At 42.8% G+C, this 22,288-nt stretch overlaps 1 protein-coding gene and 1 pseudogene across 1 annotated transcript in view; both read left to right on the top strand.

Annotated features, from left to right (window-relative positions):
- The first annotated feature begins 2,003 nt into the window (after positions 1-2,003).
- MRPL48 (mitochondrial ribosomal protein L48) overlaps positions 2,004-22,288 on the top strand; it is a 66,828-nt gene continuing 46,543 nt past the window's right edge. Inside the window, exons 1-3 of the mRNA XM_008064667.1 lie at positions 2,004-2,120; positions 12,398-12,450; positions 17,093-17,130. Of these exons, the coding sequence (XP_008062858.1) occupies positions 2,100-2,120; positions 12,398-12,450; positions 17,093-17,130 (112 nt within the window). The 5' untranslated portion in view covers positions 2,004-2,099. The remainder of the gene's footprint in view (positions 2,121-12,397; positions 12,451-17,092; positions 17,131-22,288) is intronic.
- LOC110596240 lies at positions 17,909-18,938 on the top strand (annotated as a pseudogene).

Below are 22,288 nucleotides of genomic sequence, written 5' to 3'. Positions count from 1 at the left end.
CACCTCAGCCTCCCAAAGGCGCGGGATTACAGGCTGAGCCACCAAGCCCGGCTAAATGTGAATCTTAGGCAGAGGTGGGAGGATGGCTTGAGCCCAGAAGTTCAAGGCTGCAGTAAGCTATGATTGCACAACCATATTACAACCTGAGGGACAGAGTAGACCTAATTTCTTAAAAAAAATTAAAAATTAAAATAAATAAAGAGACATTAATCTCATTCGAAAATCCCTCATAGAAATATTCAGAATAACGTTTGACCAAAGTTCTGGGAACCCTATTGCCCAGCTAACATAAAATTAATCAGCAGTCTCCTAGCAACTCTGCCCTAGAGGGAAGAAGGGCTACCTTTGTGGGAAAAAGATTTACCTACATAGCTCTCTATAGTTCCTTGAATTTCATCACAGGAAACATTGGTAAAAAATTAGGATAAGGGATCTTGGCAGGGATTCTGACAACAGAACAAACTTTCTGTCATTGAAGCCCCATTCATATTTACTAGTTTTTGTACTTTTTCCTTGCCAAGAATAATAACAGTAGCAGAACTGATAATAGCAATAATGAAAATAACTGTATATTTGTTATTTCACTTGATGCTGAATTTATGTGCTCATGTATTCCTTTTGTACTAAGAGTTTATGTGTACATTTCTGTAACTCGAGTTCCTTCTTTCTTTTTTTTTTTTGAGTTGGAGTCCCACTCTGTCGCCGAGACTGGAGTGCAGTGACTTGCTGGGCTCCCGCAATCCTTCCGCCTCAGCCCTCCAAGTAGCCAGAATTACAGACATGCACTACCACGCCCGGCTGGTTTTTTGATTTATTGTAGAGATGAGGTCTTGCTGCCCAGGTGGGTCTCGAACCCGAGGCTCAGGCAATCCACTCACCTCAGCCTCCCAAAGGCGCGGAATTACAGGCTGAGCCACCAAGCCTGGCCCTTATTTCTTTATAATTGCTTATTTTTGACTTGGCTTCCTCACTAATCCCTACGGTCCATTTAAGGACAGGGTCTATGTAATATTCATCTATGTTCCCAGGGTCTGATCAAAGGACTGGCACAAAGTAATGCTAAGTAAATAGCAATAGTGTGTGTAAAGTAAGTAAATGAATACATGGCAGTGACATTATTATCTCAAGTGAGAAGGGGTGTGTCAGAGGGAAAACACTTGCAAAAACTCAGTTCTGCCTCAGTAGATTGATACCAGATAAATCCCTTAAACCTCTTGAGTCCTTAATATCAATGTCAAAGTCAAGCGATAGGCTTGACCAGTGGCTCACACCTGTAATCCCAGCACTTTGGGAAGCTGAGGCAGAAGGATCTCCTGAGTCAGGAGGTTGAGGCCATTCTGGGCAAGAGTGAGACTCCAACTTAAAAAAAAAAAAAAAATCAAGTGATAATATCTCCTTAACAAGCTTGTGAGGAATAAATTGCATGATGCAGCAAGTATAATGTATCGCATATAGTGGCCACTCAAAATGTAATTATTCTCAATTATTATGAGTCAACTGAATGGCAGAAAGGGGGAGGGCAAACTTCATCAATAAGGGTATCTGATCTTAAACCAGGTGGAGACCAAAGTGAGGACCAAACTTTACCTGTACAACGACCATTTGTATACCTGAATTGTACCCCAAATCTTTAAATAAAAATAATTTTTAAAAAGATTCACTTAGGGTCAGTCAGCTCCTAACTTGAAGTTAGAAGTCAGATCTGTGCTAGACGCTGAAATGAATTAATCAGACAGAATCTGTCATTGAAGAACTCTAACAAATACGGAGAAGAGATAGTAACAAATAATTAATATATAGTATGGTAAGTGAAATCACAGAATTGTGTGCAAAGTACTGGGATAACACAGAGATGCCAATTAATTCTGCCTGGAGAAATAGTGAAGGTGACATCTGAGTGAGACCCAAGAGTAGTCAGCTTCTAGATGCTGTCTCAGAAGCTGCCGGAACCAAGTTGCTGCGGGAGTTAAGAAGTCTCGGTCGGATATTGCTACTGGACCCGCTCAAAGCCGTTCCGTCAGTGTTTTCAGACGCTGAGGGATTGCGGCTGCGGCGGGCGGGTCTTCGATTTGCACTCTTAGAGGCCGCGGTAGCAAAGAATGAGCGGAATTCTGAAAAAGGTAACCCCGAGTCCACGCACGCAGGGCGCGAGGGAGAGGGTGCAGAGAGCAGAGCTGAGCGGTGGCGGCGCGAAGGGATCCGGTTATGAGACGCCGGGACAAACGAGGCCCTTCCCAGCAGCCCATGCGGCGTCTCTCCGCCGCCGAACTCGGCTGCGCTAACCTATGCCACGCCCCTACCACATGCCGCTCTCCGGCCAGTGGCGGGTGAGTGGAGAGTTCCACAGTGAGAGATACGACACCAGGATACGGTCCCTATAAACTACATGACCTTGGGCGGGCCATTTTATTTTTGCGTTTAGTCATCAACTTTCAGAGTTTTTTTCCTCCAAGAATACAGTTTTGACTTGCTGAACTGATTAGAATGTGAAGATGCGTGGTGATAAGGAAAGACTCATAATAAACTACATTCTTATTTCCAAAACCTTATTTAAATGACTGTCATAAAACCATATAAACAACTGTAGATGCATTCCTTAGCCTTCCTCCGTTATCTTAACAGATTTCTATTGTGCTATTTCAGTTTATCATGTTGTTTTGATTAATGACTAGTTTTAGCAATTTATATTAAATCTTTATTTTGGGCATTATGTGGAGAATATACCTCTATGATGGTCGGTATGGTCGTTGCAACTCATGGATCCACCAGTAGTTACTTTGGGATTGCCCCTGAGTGTCTAAGGACCCAAGCCGCACTTCATCCTTTATGAATGACGCACTTGTCATCTTAGCCAAGTTATGAGAATTTGGCCAGATCTGGTGCAAGGATAATAGAAAAAAGTCAGAAAGTTTCAAAATTTCATTGTTAAAGATGTTCACATTGGTGACTCCACTTTCATGTTCTGTTTGCCTTGGTTTTGAGGAATGCTGAAATGTAGAGGTATTTTTCAAGGAATACTATTTCCGATCATTCTATACTCCAGAAGAGCCCATGGAAATATGTCATTAAGGCCAGCATGTAAAGATGCAAGGGCATAAAGATCCTCTCTGAGTCTGGTGCTAGTTGTTCCTTCCAGACTCCTTTGTTAGTGAGTTTTACTCTTTCATTTAGCCCTCCTGCTTTGAGCAGTTAGTCTTTTCATTATTTGACAAATACTCAATTTCTGATCCTGAATCTTGTGATGGCTTCTCACTTGGAATGCTCCCTCCCTTTTCACCATCTATCCAAATGCTCCATCCTTCATGGCCCAGCTCAGGTCTCTCTTCCATAAAACCTTTCTGACCACTCTGGCTCAAGTGTCTTTGTTTTATCTTATTCTACTTTTTTCAGAGACAGGATCTCACTATGTTGCCCAGGCTAGAGCGCAATGGCTATTCACAGGCATGATCATGTACACTGTAGCTTCAAACTCCTGTGATCCTCTTGCCTCATCCTCCTGAGTAGCTAGGACTACACACAGGTGCCACTGAGCCCCCCTCTGCCTCTCTGCCTACTTATTTTCTGAACTCCTGGTCTGTTTTATCTTTTTTTTTTTTTTTTTTTTGAGTTGGAATCTCACTCTTTTGCCCAGGCTAGAGTGCAGAGGCACGCTCATGGCCACTGCAGCCTCAACCTGCTGGGCCCAGATGATCCTTCTGCCTCAGCCTTTCAAGTAGCTAGAACTATAGGCACACACCACCACGCCTGGCTAATTTTAAAATTTTTATTGTAGAGATGAGTTTTTGCTAAGTTGCCCAGTCTGGTCTTAATCGGTGGGCTCAGGCAGTCCTCTCACCTTAGCCTCCCAAAGTGCTGGGATTACAGACTGAGCCACCGAGCCCGGCTTGTTTTATCTTTTGACACCTAATCATATGCAATCTTGTGACCATCCTTACCTCTGTTTGTCTTGAAGTGTTAATTAATACTTTCCATTTACTTATAAGACAAGTCATGAAATTTGCATCAGACCCGAGTTCCATCTCTTGGTTGCTGTATGACCTTTAACCTCTCTGTGCTTCACTTTTCTATCTGTAAGGTGCAGATGTTCCCACTGCATGGAATTGTTGTAAAGATTATAAAGAAGCCGGGCTCCATGGCTCAGCCTGTAATCCCCCGCTTTTGGGAGGCTGAGATGAGTGGATTGCCTGAGCCCGCGGGTTCGAGACCCACCTGGGCAGCAAGACCTCATCTCTACAATAAATCAAAAAATCAGCCGGGCGTGGTAGCGCATGCCTGTAATTCCGGCTACTTGGAAGGCTGAGGCGGAAGGATCGCCTAAGCCCAGCAGGTCGAGGCTACGGTGGTCATGATTGTGTCACTGCATCCCAGCCTGGGTGACAGTGAGACTCCGACTCAAAATAAATTTTAAAAAACAGGTCGAGGCTACGGTGGCCGGGAGCAGCCACTGCACTCCAGTCTGGGTGACAGAGTGAGACTCCAACTCAAAAAAAAAAAAAAAAAAAAAAAAGATTATAAAGAATAATGTAAGTAGTACTTTTTTTTTTTTGAGTTGTAATCTCACTCTGTCACCTAGGCTGGAGTATAGTGGCATGCTCATGACCACCGTAGCCTCGACCTGTTTGGGCTCAGGTGATCCTTTTACTTCAGCCTTCCAAGTAGGGGGAACTACAGGTGCATGCTACCACGTCTGGCTAATTTTTTGACTTATTGTAGAGACGGTGTCTCACTGCATTGCCCAGGCTGGTCTTAAACCCCTGGGCTCAGTCTGTTCTCTCGCCTCTGCCTCTCAAAGTGCTCGGATTACAGGCATGAGCCACTGCGCCCAGCAATAGGAGTACTTTGTAAGGTGTGAAAATCGATGAAAGTAAGAATATTGATGTTATTCTATAGTTAATAAACTTTCATTTACATAATTTCATCTGATTTTCACAATATTATGAGATAACTTGGCAGACACAACAGATGAGGAAATGGAAGCTACTGGCACAGTGTCTTGTATATAGTGTGATCTCCTATTCTACTGAATTCTTTGAATGAATGAATGCCTTGCTTGTAGGTTAATAGCATCTAAGTGTGGTCATGAGGCTGGAACCTAGATTTTCTACCCCTCCTAAGACCCTAATGCTTTTCCTTTTCTTAGTACTTCATATCTCCCTAACTTGATAATAATCTTGGCTTTCCTCATCTGTGAAATGAGAAATGAAAACTTTTCCTGACTTGTCCAGGCATCAGTGCTTTCCTTCTTTGTCACCCATACAGTTCATTATACTGATCTCACATTGTAATGTAATACATATTCACATCTTTCCCTACTGGAAAGTTTTATGAGTAGGCAACTGTCTTATTCCTGTCTGTATGCATCTACCACCTAGTGTATTTGGCCTGAAATAGGTACCTGATGTATGTTGAATGAATAAGTGAATGAACAAATGATGTTATTACATTGTAAGTACATGTAGAACTTTTTTTTTGACTTGGATTCTCACTCTGTCGCCCAGACTGGAGTGCAGTGGCAGGCTCTCAGCCACCGCTGCCTCGACCTGCTGGGCTCTGGTGATCCTTCCGCCTCAGCCTTCCAAGTAACCGGAATTACAGGCGCACGCTACCACGCCCGGCTAATGTAGAACTTCTAACTCCTAACGCAGTTCTCTTTCCTTGGGACCCTAAGAAGTTTTGGGCTGCAAGTCATCTCAAATTTTAGATGAGTGAAAAGCTCAGCTTTGCTAGATTAAAGCAGGTTGGAACCAGTACTCCTTTGGGTCAACAGATGGAGTGCAGCAAGATGGATCCAGATAGGACACTAATGGAGATATTCATCAGAGCCCACAAAATGTGTTGATTGGTTAAGATGGCAGGAATGTGTCTGGGAAAGTCAGAATATGCCAAGAAGTAGGCAATGGCTCACAAACTAGAAAATGCACAGAAAATGAATGGCCCTGGAATGTCAAACTCAGGTCTGGGTGCTACTCACCCTGAGATTACAACTATTTTCTCAGGGATTACCATACTCCGGAACCACAAGGGTAGTTGAGGGGTGTTGATCAGTAATGATATACAAGTTTGTGTCTAATATATCTGCCCAAAAGGAGCAACCTTGGGGACTGGTCTCACAGATAAGAAGTTGTTTTCAGCTGAAAACCTTGAGAGCTAGAGTGGAGTAGAATTCATATGAACAAAGAACAATGAGGGTTGGAGCAAATGACAAACCAACAAGCATGAATTAGGACATTAGAAGACATGAACTAGGAGTACACACATTTTTGGGTGCCTAGAAGGGCAGGGAGTCCAAAAGCCCAAGAGAATAGTTAAGAAGTTAGTGATTTCCTAGTCACTACTAGACTGTAAGCTCTGGAAGAGCTGTTCTATTTTGTTCATGGTTTTATTTTCAGCACCTGTCACAACCTGAGATACTATTTGTTCATGATTTTATTTTCAGCACCTGTCACACTCTAATATATTGTTTAACAAATGAGAAACCGAACAATCACTACCACCATTATCACTGCAACCAATTTGATCATTATTTTTGTTTTTATTTTTATTTTTTTGAGTTGGAGTCTCACTCTGTCACCCAGACTGAAGTGCAGTGGCCGGTGCTGGCCACCGCAGCCTTAACCTGCTGGGCTCCGGCGATTCTTCCGCCTCAGCCTTTCATGTAGGTGGAACTACAGGTGCGCGCTACCACACCCGGCTAATTTTTTGATTTATTGTAGAGATGAGGTCTCACCAAGTTGCCCAGGCGGGTCTCAAACCCACAGGCTCAGGCAATTCACTCACCTCAGCCTCCTAAGGTGCGGGATTACAGGCTGAGCCACTGAGCCTGGCCAATTTGATCATTATTAATGCACCACACTTTCTAAGCTCTTTTTATATATTATATAATTTAATCTTGTCAATATCTCAATGAAATACATACATACATATATATATATATATATATATTTTTTTTTTTTTTTTTTTTTTTTGAGTTGGAGTCTCACTCTGTCGCCCAGACTGGAGTGCAGTAGCCGTTCCCGGCCACCGCAGCCTCAACCTGCTGGGCTCCGGCGGTCCTTCCGCCTCAGCCTTCCAAGTAGCTGGAACTACAGGTGCGTGCTACCACGCTCGGCTAATTTTTTGAATTATTGTAGAGATGCAGTCTTGCCAAGTTGCCCAGGCAAGTCTCAAACCCTTGGGCTCAGGCAATCCACTCACCTCAGCCTCCCAAAGGCGCGGGATTACAGGCTGAGCCACCGAGCCCGGCTCTATGAAATATTTTTATAACCTCTTTAGAGATAAGGAAATGAATTTAGAGGAATTTATTAATTTGATCAGCAAATATTTATTGGGCACCTGCTCTGTGCCAGAGCATATGCTAGATGCTGGGACATAGCAGGTTCCTGTCTTCATGGAACTTATTAAGAGATAGACTAAGCTGGGCTCAGTGGCTCAGCCTGTAATCCCTCGCTTGGGAAGCTGAGGTGAGTGGATTGCCTGAGCCCGCGGGTTCGAGACCCGCCTGGGCAACTTGGTGAGACCTCATCTCTACAATAAATCAAAAAATTAGCCGGGTGTGGTAGCGCGCACCTGTAGTTCCAGCTACTTGGAAGGCTGAGGTGGAAGGATCGCTGGAGCCCAGCAGGTCGAGCCTGCGGTGGCCAAGAGCAGCCACTGCACTCCAGTCTGGGCAACAGAGTGGGACTCCAACTCAAAAAAAAGAGATAGATTGATCAAACATATAACTACATAACTAATTGTGATAAAACCACAAAGGAAAGATTTAGGGTACTATATGAGTGTATAACCTCAGGATCCAAGCAAGTCTAAGCAGTCAGGAAAGTTTTCTTGAGAAAGTTACATGGCTAAGACTTAAAAAACAAGTTGGATTTAGTCAGAGAAAAAATATTCCAGGCAAGGAGAGGAGTGCATTTAAAGGCCCTGAAATGAGAACACACTGGGAGTTCTAGAGAACCCACAGGAAGTTGGGAGTGAGAGAAGTAATGGGGCTTGCATCAAGGGAGAGTATACAGAGAAGTAGTATGGGGTTGAGAGTTGGGGAGTTGCTAGGGTATGGGACCTGCATTTCAGGTGGTGACCACAGGGGTTGGAAAACTGGGTGGAGTCCTGGAGGAAGTTAGGGAATTGGGTTTAATTTAATTGTGGCCTAGAATTACTATTCAGCAGTTGTGGTGTGAATCCAGGTAATTATTCTTTTCTTTTGTTTTCTTCCTCCTTTCCTTTCCTTTTTTTTTTAAAGAGTCCAAATTTATTACATCTTGGATGAATCTTTTTTTTTTTTTTTTGAGTTGAAATCTCACTCTGTCGCCCAGACTGGAGTGCAGTGGCCGCTCCCGGCCACCTCAGCCTCGACCTACTGGGCTCCGGTGATCCTTCCGCTTCAGTCTTCCAAGTAACTGGAACTACAGGCGTGCGCTACCATGCCCGGCTGATTTTTTGATTTATTGTAGAGATGAGGTCTTGCTGCCCAGGCGGGTCTCGAACCCATGGGCTCAAGCATTCCACTCACCTCAGCCTCCCAAAGGTGCGGGATTACAGGCTGAGCCACCGAGCCCGGCTTTTTTTTTTTTTTTTTAATTTTAGAAAAATGAGTAGTCCCAGCTATTCAAGAGGCTGAGGCAGAAGGATCACTTGAGATCAGTAATTCGAGGCTGTAGTGTGCATGATTATGCCTGTGAAAAGCCATTACACTCCAGCCTGGGCAACATAGTAAGACACTCTCTCTAACGAAGGAAAAAGAAAAAGAAAAAAAAATTGAGATATAAGTTAGATAATATTCACTTTTTTAAAGATAATTCAGTGGTTTTTAGTATATTATTCACTAAGTTGTGCAGCCATTACCCCTATCTGATTCCAGAACATTTATTTATTTATTTGTTTGTTTGTGTCAGAGTCTTACTCTGTCATCCAGGCTGGAGTACAGTGGCAGTCTCACGGCTACTGCAGTCTCAACCTGCTGGGCTCAGGTGATCCTTCCATCTCAGTCTTCCAAGTAGTTGGAACTACAGATATGTGCCACCATACCCGGCTAATTTTTTTGATTTATTGTAGAGATGTGGTCTTGCCAAGTTGCCCAGGCTGGTCTCAAACCCCTGGGCTCAAAAAATCCTCTTATCTTTGCCTCCCAAAGTGCTTGGATTACAGGTTTGAGCTGCTGTGCCTGGCTAATTCCAGAACATTTTCATCACCCCAGAAAGAAACTCCTCACCACAAGCAGTCACACCCTATTCCCTAATCTCCTCAACCCTTGGCAACAACTAATCTACTTTCTGTCTTATGATTTTTTCTATTCTAGTCATTTAATATAAATGGAATTATATAGTATATGAGGCCAGGTATTTTGTAAGTGACTTGCCAAGGATTGCACAGCTATAAAATGGAAGTGCTGATATTCAAATCCGGGTGATTAAAAAACTTGTGGTGTTAATTGCTATATGGACCCAATCAAAGGTGGACTTTGATAGTCAGCATAAACATGTTCTGAAGATATGGCCAAAGGAAAAACAGGAAATGAGCAATTTTTGAAAGAACATAGGAAAATAAAAACTAGAGTCAATGATTATTGTCTTCAAATACTCGAGGAGTTTGAGTTTTTGTATAGAAAACATTAATTGAACTCACTCTGTGTCATCCCAGAGTAGGGAACTAGGCTCAAACCATGGAAGTTATAGGAAGGTCAGTTTGGGTTTCCTGTGTGGGAGAACGTTCAGATAATTAAAAGTGTCTGAAAATATTTTAGTTCTTGATCAGGGAGGTATTAATATTTTAGTAACAGATGGGTCGTTATGGACAGAGGGGCTAGCGTTGGCCCTGTGTTTGAGAAAGGTAGAGGTGGGCACTGACTAGAGTGGGAGGTCAGTGAGGAGAATTAAAAGCTTCTGATGAATGAACTCAGGCAGAGACTGGGCTTTTCAAGGATGCCTGAGATGAGAGTAACCTCTGTTTGCAATTATTGGAATGGATATCAAGGTATTGTTCATTTCAGGGAAGAAAATAAGAGCTTTCATCTAATAGTGAAACTCGCTTTGCAAGAAGAGTATATAGTAGTGGAAAGAGCCCCGATTGTGGGTTTAGCTAGAACATGACTTATTAGCTATGTGCATTAGGCTGTTAATTCACCTTTCTGAGCTTTGGCTTCCTCACTAGAAAATGAGGGTAGAAATATCTGTTTCACAGAATGGTTGCAGGGACTAAAGATGATGATGTTTAGCATATGGCAGGTGCTCCACAAATGGTAGAGGGTTGAGGCTATTATTAGCGTATGAAAATTCACTAGCATAAATTGATATCACTTTTTTTAGAAGTAGTGTGGCAGAATGGAAAATATGGGCTTTGGATTCAGGCAGACCTAGGTTTGAATTCCTCTTACCAAACTTATAACTCTGGGCAATTTATATAAATATCTATTTTTTTCTTGTGTAAATAGAGGCATTATCTCAATGATGACACTATCAGGGTTGATGTAAAGATGAATTGAAATGGTATACATAAGCTGGGCTCGGTGGCTCAGCCTGTAATCCCGTGCCTTTGGGAGGCTGAGGTGAGTGGATTGCCTGAGCCCGTGGGTTTGAGACCCACCTTGGCAACGAGACCTCATCTCTACAATAAATCAAAAAATCAGCCGGGCGTGGTAGCGCATGCCTGTAATTCCGGCTACTTGGAAGGGTGAGGCGGAAGGATCACCGGAGCCCAGCAGGTCGAGGCTGCGGTGGCTGGAAGCGGCCCCTGCACTCTAGTCTGGGCAACAGAGTGAGACTCCAACTCAAAAAAAAAAAGAAAAAAAAAAGAAATAGTATACATAAAGTACTGAGCACAATGGATGTACTCAATAAATAGTAGTAACAATGCTATTTTAAATAATATTTATGAATACACAAATGTAGTCTTTTACTATTAATAAAACATCTCACAGTTGCTTGTGTCAGAGGCCGCTGACCCACTGCTGTCACCACTCACCCTGGGCTTTGGTGTCTGAAGCTACTTATACACTATAGATTTTGCCCTGTGATTTCAGTTCTTTGGTAGCTAGCTGTGCAGTTCTTTCTTGGTTCCTGGCTCTGTAGCTCATGGGACAAGTATTTTTGTAACCCACTGTGGCAGCTGTGCCCTCATTCATTCATTCATTCACTGGCGTCACCACCCGCCTTTTCCACTTGAGAGCCAAAGCTGCTCTTCATTTGCTCATGGGGGGAGGAGGGTAATTGTGGATACAGTCCTAAAATAGACTACTTTTGTCCTGATAAATAATGCCGAGCATTGCATGAGAGAGGAAACAAATTTCCCAGAGCTGACAGGGAGAGTTTACACCACAATTTGAATGTCTTCCAGAAAGTTGTCAACCCTTAAGTCTGGCTTTTAGATAATTAAATCTTTAGCTATTGCAGACTCAGAAATCTGAACAATTAAAATGAGGAGTAAGCAATTTCATCTAGATCTTTCTTGCCATCCAGTACCTTTTCTATATGAAGTGACCCATTTAAAAATATATTCTGTTCTCTCTGATTTCTGTCCTGTTTGTCATGGTTAATAGATCTTTGGCTTGGGGGAAACCTTAGAATCATCTGCTCTAACTTCAAGGTACATGGCCAGTGGAGGGGGGAACCAGCCTGAGCTCTCCCAGGACTCCCAGCTCCCTACTCGATTTTGTCTTTTATGCTGACCAATATCAGGTTAACCAGATTGTACACATACTTTACAAAGTCTTTTGGTATCTGACTTAATTATGCTTTTTAGGATCATCTACATGCTTTTGCCCTTCCTTCTGTCTATTCGTGTCCTTCCCTATCTTTATGGCCTCATATTCTCTGGGAGACTTTTTCTGAGTTTGATCTTTTTTCCTCTAATTTCCTAAGCATCAGCCCCTCAGTTGCCTCACTTTTAAAATTGTTTTTTAGTGTTTTGAGTACTAAAGATTTAAGAAAGCACCTCTCATGGTACTGTGCATGGCAGATACATAATAGTTGTAAATTGATATTAAATAAAAATGGATCAAGGGTAAAATGGCAGTATGAGAAGGGGACTTATGTTTTTTGGGCATTTACTGTAGTGGGTAGAATGAGAAAGATGACCTTGGTTTACTTGCATATTTTGTGTTAATTGTAGGATTGCTTCCTTGCTAGATAAGAACCATTTTGTTCCTTCTGGTTTGTGTACTGGATTCAGGCAGACCTAGGTTTGAATTCCTCGTATCAAACTTATAACTCTAGACAATTTATATAAATATCTATTTTTTTCTTGTGTAAATAGAGGCATTATCTCAATGATGCCACTATCAGGGTTGATGCAAAGATGAATTGAAATAGTGTACATAAAGTATACTATTTCTTACCTTTGTGAGCAGAGGTACTTGGGGAGATCTGTAAATGCTTAAAATTGTCCTAACATGACTATTTTGCTATAGGTGCTGTGTCTGAGGAACAATACCATTTTCAAACAAGCCTTTTCCCTCTTAAGGTAAGGATATTAATAGCAGTAATTAAATACAGCTAACATTTGCATTCTGCTCCATAGTTCACATAGCATAATTCTTTCATCATATCCACTTGCATGTCTACTAAGCATCATTTTAACTCCCTTGCCATCCTGTTCCTTTCTCATTCTCTGTAAATGGTAACTCCATTCATCCAGTTGCTCAGGCCACAATTCTTGGGGTTCTCCTTTTTTTTTTTTTTTGAGTCAGGCTGTCCACTCTGTTGCCCAGGCTAGAATGCAGTGGCGTGATTACCCCTCACTGCAGCCTCAAACTCCTGGGCTCAAGCAATTCTTCTGCATCAGCCTCCTGAGTAGCTGGGGACTATAGGCATACACGACCACACTCAGCTAATTTTTTAATTTTTTTGTAATGATGAGGTATTGTTATGTTGCCCAGGCTGTTCTTGAACTGGGATTACAGGCATGAGCCACCATGCCTGGCCAGAACCATTTCTTGCCTCCAGTTTTTTCCTTATGCTTTTTATTTTGGTAAATCTCTAGGAACCAGCTTCTCTTCTCATCGTCTTTGCTACCATTACCGTGTCTCCTGGTCTCCCTGCATTTACTTTTGTCTTCTATTCTTCACACTAAAACCAGAGTGATTCTTTTAAAACCAAGTTAGCTTGTATCACTCTTTTGCTTAAAATTCCCCAATGAGTAAAATTTCATCTTACTCAAATTTATAATCCTTCTCATGGCCTACAAGGCCTTTCATAATCTGCTCCTTCATTTTATACTACTTACTCAGCTTTAGCTGTACTGGTGCTTTCTTGTTTTATCTAAGCATCTTCTAACCCCAGGATCTTTGCATATTCTTCCTTCAAATATCCATATAGCTTGCCCCCTGCTTTATTCAGGTTCTACCCAACTATCATCCAATCAGAGAGGCCTTTCCTGACTACCTTGTGTAAAATAGTTCCCACCTCCATCAATTTTGCTTTATTTTTCTTCACATTGCTTTATTTTTCTTCACAGCAGGAAGATGTCACCACCTGACACATTTTATATGTACATGATTTTTTTTTTAACAGTCTCCCCACATTCCCCCAACCTTTCCACTGAATATAAGTATTCTGTGGATAAGGACTTTGTTAGTTTTGTTTACTGTCCTATCCCTCGGGTCTTGAATGGTGTCTGGCACACAGTAGCATTTAATAAATACTTGTTAGCCAGGCTCGATAGCTCAGCCTGTAATCCCAGCGCTTTGGGAGGCTGAGGTGAGTGGATTCCCCGAGCCCGCGGGTTTGAGACCCGCCTGGGCAGGGAGACCTCATCTCTACAATAAGTCAAAAAATCAGCCGGGCGTGGCAGCACATGCCTGTAATTCCGGCTACTCGGAAGGCTTTGGCGGAAGGATCGCTGGAGCCCAGCATGCCAGTCTGGGCAACAGAGTGGGACTCCAACTCAAAAAAATAAAATAAAATAAATAAATAAATACTTGTTTAATGAATGAATTGACCCTCATAGTGACCTGATGAAGCAGATGGTATTATCTTAATTTTATACTTGACTGGGCTTAAGAGAGGTTAATCTATTGTTCTAAAATGACCTAGCTAATTTGGGTTGGAATTAGGATTTAAACCCAAGTTTGTTTGTTTTTTACACTTCTGTGTATAGAGTGCAGCCTCCAGATTATTCTCAAGGTGCTTATGAAATGCATTTGGGCGGGTTGGAGACCCACCTGGGCACGGGAGACCTCATCTCTACAATAAATAAAAAAAAAAATTAGCCGGGCGTGGTAGCGCACACCTGTAGTTCCGGCTGCTTGGAAGGCTGAGGCGGAAGGATCGCCGAAGCCCAGTAGGTCGAGGCTGCGGTGGCCGGGAGCAGCCACTGCACTCCAGTCTGGGCGACAGAGTGAGACTCCAACTCAAAAAAAAAAAACAAAAAACATTTGGTAGTTTATTTATCTCTTTAGCAAATATACATTAAGTGTCATGTATAGTAGCCACAGGACACACAACAAAAATGAATTGTATGTCTTCATGGACTGCTTGGCACTCATGAGCTTGGATAATTTCTTGAGTCCTTTACATTTATTGAAGCCTTTCTCTTTTTATTCCCTTAATCTATTTTTCTGTCATTAATCAGTCAACTACTGTTTGATAAGCACATGCTATGGCACCATGCTAGGCATTATACATGTTATCTCTAATCTATACAGAATTACTACAGGACAAATATAAAAGCCACTTTACAAAAGAGGAAACTGACTCAGAGTGTTTAAGAGGTTTTCAGTCCCGTGAGATTGTGATGTTATCTGTATTTTATTTTATTTTATTTTTTGAGTTGGAGTCTCACTCTGTCGCCCAGACTGGAGCGCAGTGGCCGCTCCTGGCCACTGCAGCCTTGACCTGCTGGGCTCCAGCGATCCTTCCGCCTCAGCCTTCCAAGTAGCCGGAATTACAGGCATGCGCTACCACGCCCGGCTGATTTTTTGACTTATTGTAGAGATGAGGTCTCCCTGCCCAGGCGGGTCTCAAACCCGTGGGCTCAGGCAATCCACTCACCTCAGCCTCCCAAAGGCGCGGGATTACAGGCTGAGCCACCGAGCCCGGCTCTATTATCTGTATTTTAAAGATAAGAAAACTGAATTATAGTGATATCAAACAACTTACCTAAGGTCAGTTTAGAAAAGGTAGAGACAGCATTTAATCATAGATCTGCTTGTCTTCAGTTTATTCCACAGTTTAGTTTCAAAACTTCTCAGAACGAAATACGCTAGTCAGCCAAACAGATCCATACTATTCTCTGTGTTCTCTGACTTTTCTATTGTCTGCCTTTCATTGCCTTTCTTTCCTATCCATCTTCCCAGAGTCTGTTCTAATAAGGCAAGGGTTATATCCCTTTTCTTTCTTTCTTTTTTTTTTTTAAGTCTCACTCTATTGCCCAGACTGGAGTGTACGCTCATGGCTACTGCAGCCTCAACTTTCTGGACTCAGGTGATCCTTCTACCTTAGCCTTTCAAGTAGCTGAAACCACAGGCATGCACCATCATGCCTGGCTAATTTTTTTGATTTCTTATTGAGACAAGGTCTTGCTAAGTAACTGAAACCACAGGCATGCACCATCATGCCTGGCTAATTTTTTTGATTTCTTATTGAGACAGGGTCTCACCAAGTAGTCTCGCCAAGTAGTCCAGTCTGGTCTCTAACCCATGAACTCAGTTAATTCTCTCACGTCTGCCTCTCAAAGTGCTGAGATTACAGGTGTGAGCTACCTCACCCAGGCTTATACCCCTTTTCTCCTAGGCTGTTGCAAGAACCACCTAATTGGTTCTCTTGCCTCAGTCTCACCACTTCCCATTCATTGTTCAGCTACTCCCTGGGTTAACTTTCCAAAACTTTGATTTCATCACATCACTCCTGTGCTTAAAATCTGCCAAGAACTTCCCATTATCTACACAGAGTAAAGACCAAACTCCTTCGCACAGTAGTGTCCAGGATTCTCCATGACCTGGTCCCTGATTACCTCTTCATCTTTAGCCTTCACCCTGCCCTGCTCCCCGCTGCTTAATTTCCACTCACATCCTGCAACTTGTGGGTCCTCAAGCATACTCTTTCTTTTTTTTTTTGAGTTGGAGTCTCACTCTGTCACCCAGACTGAAATGCAGTGGCACGCTCCCAGCCACCGCAGCCTCAACCTCTGGGCTCTGGCGATCCTTCCTCCTCAGCCTTCCAATCCTTCTTCCTCAGCCTTCCAAGTAGCCGGAACTACAGGCGCACACTACCACGCCTGGCTAGTTTTTGATTTATTGTAGAGATGAGGTCTCACCAAGTTGCCCAGGCAGGTCTCAAACCCACGGGCTCAGGCAATCCACTCACCTTGGCCTCCCTAAGTGCTGGGATTACAGACTGAGCCACTGAGCCCGGCCAAGGATACTCTTTCATATCTCTGCCTAGAGCGCTTTTCCTGCATGCTAAATAATTGAGAACAGCTCCTCATTTTTAAAAACTCAGATCAAAATAGCTCCACCACCCTCGTAGAAGTGGCCATACTTTCCTTTGTATTTCACTGAATCTTGCACATGTTTTTGTTCTGGATCAACACTTGTATTGTGGCTCACATTTGTTTATCTATATCCTTTCCAACTAGACCATGACCATAGATACATCTTGCCTATATTTGCATCCTTAAGACTTTTTCTGGCACATGGTTGATGCTTAATAATGTTTGTGGAAAAAAGAAGGGAAAGAGGGAGTAAGGAAATATCTAGCATTGACGTATCTTTTTTTTTTTCTAAGTTGGAGATTCACTCTGTCACCCGGCATGGAGTGCAGTGGCATGATCACAGCTCACCACAGTCTCTTCCTCCTGGGTTCAGGTGATCCTTCTGCCTTAGCCTCCCAAGTAGCTGGGACTACAGGCATGTACCACCATGCCTGGATAAATTTTTGATTTTTTTTTGTAAAAGACAAGGTCTCGCTATATTGCCTAGGTTGGTCTCGAACTCTTGGGCTCAAACAAGTCTCTCACCTAGGTCTTCCAAAGTGCTAGGATTACAGGTGTGAGACAACATAACTGGTGACTTATCTTTAAAGAGAAGAATATAAGGTTTGGAAACTGTGTAAATAAAATGTAAGTATCTAATTGTATTCAACATACTTTGTCCTTATTTTTATAGGGTTAGAACTTCAGGAGAGAATCCTTTCTATTGTGTAGGTAAGTAGTTATTTTCTGATGAAGAATGCCTGCTCTCTAGCACTCTATACTCTCTAGCGCTCTATACTAATTTTGTCTAGAAGGGTACCTAACATATCTTCAAAAAGAGTGGTCCAGACCAAATCCCATCCCTCACATGAAGCAGAACTATGGGTGAGAACACAAAGTAGTGGTTAAGAGCATGGACTCTGTGGTAAGTTTGGATTTCAACTCTGCCACATACTTATTCTGTGATCTTTAGCTATTTTTCTATAGCTTTGTTTCCTCACATTAAAAATTGGGGATAAGCCGGGCTTGGTGGCTCAGCCTGTAATCCCAGTGCTTTGGGAGGCTGAGGTGAGTGGACTGCCTGAGCCCGCGGGTTCGAGACCTGCCTGGGCAACTTGGCGAGACCTCATCTCTACAATAAGTCAAAAATTAGCTGGGCATGGTAGCGCGCGCCTGTAGTTTCAGCTACTTGGAAGGTTGAGGCGAAAGGATCGCTGGAGCCCAGCAGGTCGAGGCTGCGGTGGCCGGGAGCGGCCACTGCACTTCACTCTGGGTGACAGAGTGAGACTCCAACTCAAAAAAATAAAAATAAATAAAAATTGGGAATAAATATACAAACTGCAGTGAACTATTTGAAGATTCAATGAGATAAAACACATAAAGTGTTTAGAAAAGTTATTATCATTAATACTGCTACTATTCAGATCTGTTTTTTATATCCATCATCAGACTAGGACTTTTCTTAAATTATTTTATCCTTCTCTTTCCACCATCTTTCCGTGCCACCATCATGGTGCACATGAATGTTCTGGCTGATGCTCTTAAGAGCATCAACAATGCTGAAAAGAGAGGCAAACGCCAGGTTCTTATCAGGCCATGCTCCAAAGTCATCTGGTTTATTTTATTTTATTTTAATTTATTTTAAAGATGTGGGGTAAAATTCAACATTAGGTATACAAGTGGTCATCATACAGGTAAAGTTTGGGCCTTCCCCTGGTTTGAGATTGGGTACCCCTATTGATGTTGTGTCCCCCCCTACCACCTCCACCCCAGTAGTATCCCACTACTGCCAATCCCTTTCTTAAAGTATTATGGTAATTGTTCAGGGTCTGCTTATGATTGAGAACATGTGGTACTCTGTTCTTTGTTTCTGTGATAGATCACTGAGCATGATAAACTCCAAATCCATCCAAGTTGCTGCGAAGTTCATATGTTTGTTCTTCTTTGTGGTTGCATACTATTCCATTATTTATACTTACCACAGATTTTTAATTCAGTTTAGTTTCAATGGGCAGCAAGGTTGGTTTCATGTTTTTGCTCTTGTGAATAGTGCTGCAATAAACATGTGTGTATAGGTATCTTTCTTGTAGAATGATTTGAGTTCCTCTGGGTATACTCCCTGTAGGGGGATTGCTGGGTCATATGGAAGGTCAATTTCTAGTTCTTTCAGAAATCACCATACTGTTTTCCAGAGAGGTTTGCATTCCCACCAGCAGTGTAGTAGTGTCTCCTTTTTCTCTGCGTCCTTTGTCGTCTGGTTTCTAGCAGTGATGATGAAGCATGGTTACATTGGTCAATTTGAAATCACTGTGATCACAGAGCTGGAAAAATTGTTGTGAACGTCACAGGCAGGTTGAACAAATGTGGCGTGATCAGCCCCAGATTTGATGTACAGCTCAAAGATCTAGAAAGTAGCAGAATAATATACTTCCATCCTGCCAGTTTGGTTTCATTGTACTGATAACCTCAACTGGTATCATGGACCATGAAGAGGCAGGAAGGAAACATATAGGAGGGAGAATCTGGGATTCTTTTTCTAGGGATGCAATGCATATGTACAAATAAAATGCCTCAGTGGACTCTGGCACTTCCACCTGGCCGTGTTGAACCTTCAAAGCCGTGCATAGCAAGAGTGTCTGTGACAGTGTACAGCTGTTGCCTTCCTTGGTGAATGCTATTCCCTGAAGTGAACAAGGTTTGGGAAAATGTTGTGATTACTTCTTCACAGAGGAAATTCTGGGGTGTGGGGGAGGCATGTAAAAGGGGAGAAGTTCTCATGAAAGTAATACATGCATTACAAAAGTCATCCTGCTCTATACCAAAACCCGTTTTTTTTTTGAGACAGGGCCTTGCTTTGTTGCAATCATAGCTCACCACAGCCTCAAACTCCTGGGTTCAAGTGATCCTCCTACCTCAGCCTCCTATGTAGCCGGAACTAGAGGTGTACACCACCATGACCAACTAAATTTTTTTTGTTCTTTTGTATATATGGTGTCTCACTATGTTGTTGCCCAAGCTTGTCTCCTCGGTTCAAGTAATCCTCCCATCTCAACTTCTCAAAGCCAGGGGACCCAACCCATTTTAGTTACATTTTAGTATTTTCTGTTTTCAGTGAGTTTATTTTTCCTAGTTCTATAGGTAGCATTTTAGATCCTGCTGCTTATATCGCTGGTCATTAGAATAAACACTTGGAAAAGAGGGTCAAATGCTTGCCAACATGGTAGGAGCTGTTCACTGAAGAGATGGGGCGTGCTGACCTGGAGCTTGGACATGTTCCCTAGTCTGCTCTACCTGTGACCAGCCTGGTGATATGTAAGAAGGGAGAGAACCCCCTTGACTGGGGTGTGTGTCAGCTTCCTGAAAGGAAGGCCTCCTGTAAGATGTGGAGAATAGGCATGCTAGAGATGCCCTAGAGATGGGGCAGATAACAGCTTCCATCTGTTAGAAGATAGGAGTTGAGTGTTATGTCTGGTTGGAGGCCAGTAGTATTTGGGAGACTGTGAGTAATTAATGTGGGTTTGGGGGTCCAACACCAGAAATGCCTGCTCTTCTACTCAGTTTTCTTATCTGCAATGGGAATACTGTGGAGGGAAAATTGAAGATGTAAAGTACACTTACTAAGCACATGACAGTTGAAGTGGGAGTTGAGACAAATCTTCACAGAACTGGTTCTCTTAATGCCAAGGTCAAGGGTGACAAGACCACATTTGTTTAATGTTATCGATCTGCAGTGCCTAGCACAAAGGAATGCTTAAATAAAGACATGTTGACTGACTTAAAAAAATTTACTTTATCCCAAATGAATGCCTATTTAATCTGATTAACTCATTGAATGTCGTTCTCTGTTTTAACCCCATTTTTGCTTTGTCTATTATGTGACATTTCAAAGCAATTGTTGGGTTTTTTTCTTCTTTTTTTTGAGTTGGAGTCTCACTCTGTTACCTAGGCTGGAGTGCAGTGGCATGCTCACGACTACTGCGGCCTCGACCTGCTAGGTTCAGGTGATCCTTCCGCCTCAGCTTTCCAAGTAGCTGGAACTACAGGCATGTGCCACCATGCTCTGCTAATTTTTTGATTTATTGTAGAGGGAGGTCTCGCCAGGTTGCTCAGGCTGGTCTCAAACCCGTGGGCTCTGGCAGTCCTCTTACCTGGTCTCCCAAAGTGCTGGGATTATAGGTGTGAGCCACTGTGCCTGGTCTAATTGTTGGATTTTAAAGACACTTGTCATGTAGTCAAAGACTATCAGTGATACAAAAATGAGAGAGTAAGGACAGGAACTAACATTTATGCAAGCCTACTACATACAAGGAAGTATGTAAGAGACTTTACATATATTAATTATTTTAGTGGATGGCAGCAATGTGTACGAAATTGCCATTTCTACTGGGTTCAAAGCTCAGCATCTCAAGATATGGACTTTTTTTTTTTTTTTGAGTTGTAGTCTCACTCTGTCGCCCAGACTGGAGTGCAGTGGCCACTCCCGGTCACTGCAGCCTCGACCTGCTGGTCTCCAGCGATCCTTCCGCCTCAGCCTTCTGAGTAGCCGGAATTACAGGCACGCCCTACCACGCCCGGCTAATTTTTTGATTTTATTGTAGAGATGAGGTCTCGCCTGCCCAGGCAGGTCTCGAACCCGCGGGCTCAGGCAATCCACTCACTTCAGCCTCCCAAAGGCGCGGGATTACAGGCTGAGCCACCGAGCCCGGCTTTGGACTTTTAATTTAATCATTCTCTTAACAAACATGCAGTGGCTTATGCCTGTAATCCCAGCACTTAGGGAAAAGTTCACTTAAGGCCAGGAGTTTGAGACTGGCTTAGACAACATAGAAAGACTTCATTGCCACAAAAATTTTTTTAAATTAGCCAGGTATGTGGGTGTTCCCCTGTAGTCCCAGATACTTGGGAGGCTGAGGTAGGAAGATCTCTCAAGCCTAGGAGTTTGACATTACAGTGAGCTATGAATGTCCTATGGCAGTCCAACCTGAGCAACAGAATGAGACTCTATCTCTAAACAAACAAACAAAGTAATGTATTGTACCAGGTTGTGTGTTAGATGCCAGGGATACAAAATTAGGAGGATATAGTCCTTGTCATTTAGAAGCTTAGTCTTATAAGAAATACTTTTCCCCCAAGAATAATACTGTGAACATTTCTATATCCACCGTTTAGATTTAACATTTGTTAACATTTTGTCATGTTAGCTTTATCAGATGTCATGATACTGTACCCTAAATAAATACTTCAGCATGTGTTTCTAGAAATAAGGATATAATCTCTACATTCTGTTAAAGAAATACAATGTTTTTTTAGTTGGAGTTTCACTCTGTTGCCCAGGCTAGAGTTCAGTGGCACAGTCATGACCACTGCAGCCTCAACCTGCTGGGCTCAGGTGATCCTTCCACTTCAGGAAGTAGCTGAACCACAAATGTACACCACTATGACCAACTACTTTTAATAAATTTATCCTAGAGATGAAATCTCACTGTGTTGCTCAGGCTGGTCTCAAACTTCTGGGCTCAGGCAATCCTCTTGCCTCCGTCTCCCAAAGTGCTTGGATTACAGGCGTGAGCCACTGCACCTGGCCAAAAAACACAATCTTTTTATCTCACTCAACATCTCTACAATAAATTAAAAAATGAGCCGGGTGTGGTAGCCCACACCTGTAGCTCCAGCTACTTGGAAGTCTGAGGTAGAAGGATCGCCAGAGCCCAGCAGGTTGAGGCTGCGATGGCTGGGAGCATGCCATTGCACTCCAGTCTGGGCAACAGAGTGACTCCAACTCAAAAAAAGAAAGTTAATAATAATGCCCCAAGCCGGGCTTGGTGGCTCAGCCTGTAATCCCGCGCCTTTGGGAGGCTGAGGTGAGTGGATTGCCCGAGCCCGCGGGTTC

The sequence above is a fragment of the Carlito syrichta genome, unplaced genomic scaffold (assembly GCF_000164805.1).
Source record: "Carlito syrichta isolate Samal-C Ts95f unplaced genomic scaffold, Tarsius_syrichta-2.0.1 Scaffold307839, whole genome shotgun sequence".
Taxonomy (NCBI): Eukaryota; Metazoa; Chordata; class Mammalia; order Primates; family Tarsiidae; genus Carlito; species Carlito syrichta.
The sequence above is the reverse complement of the archived record's forward strand: the minus strand, read 5'-3'. Positions and strand labels throughout refer to the sequence as shown.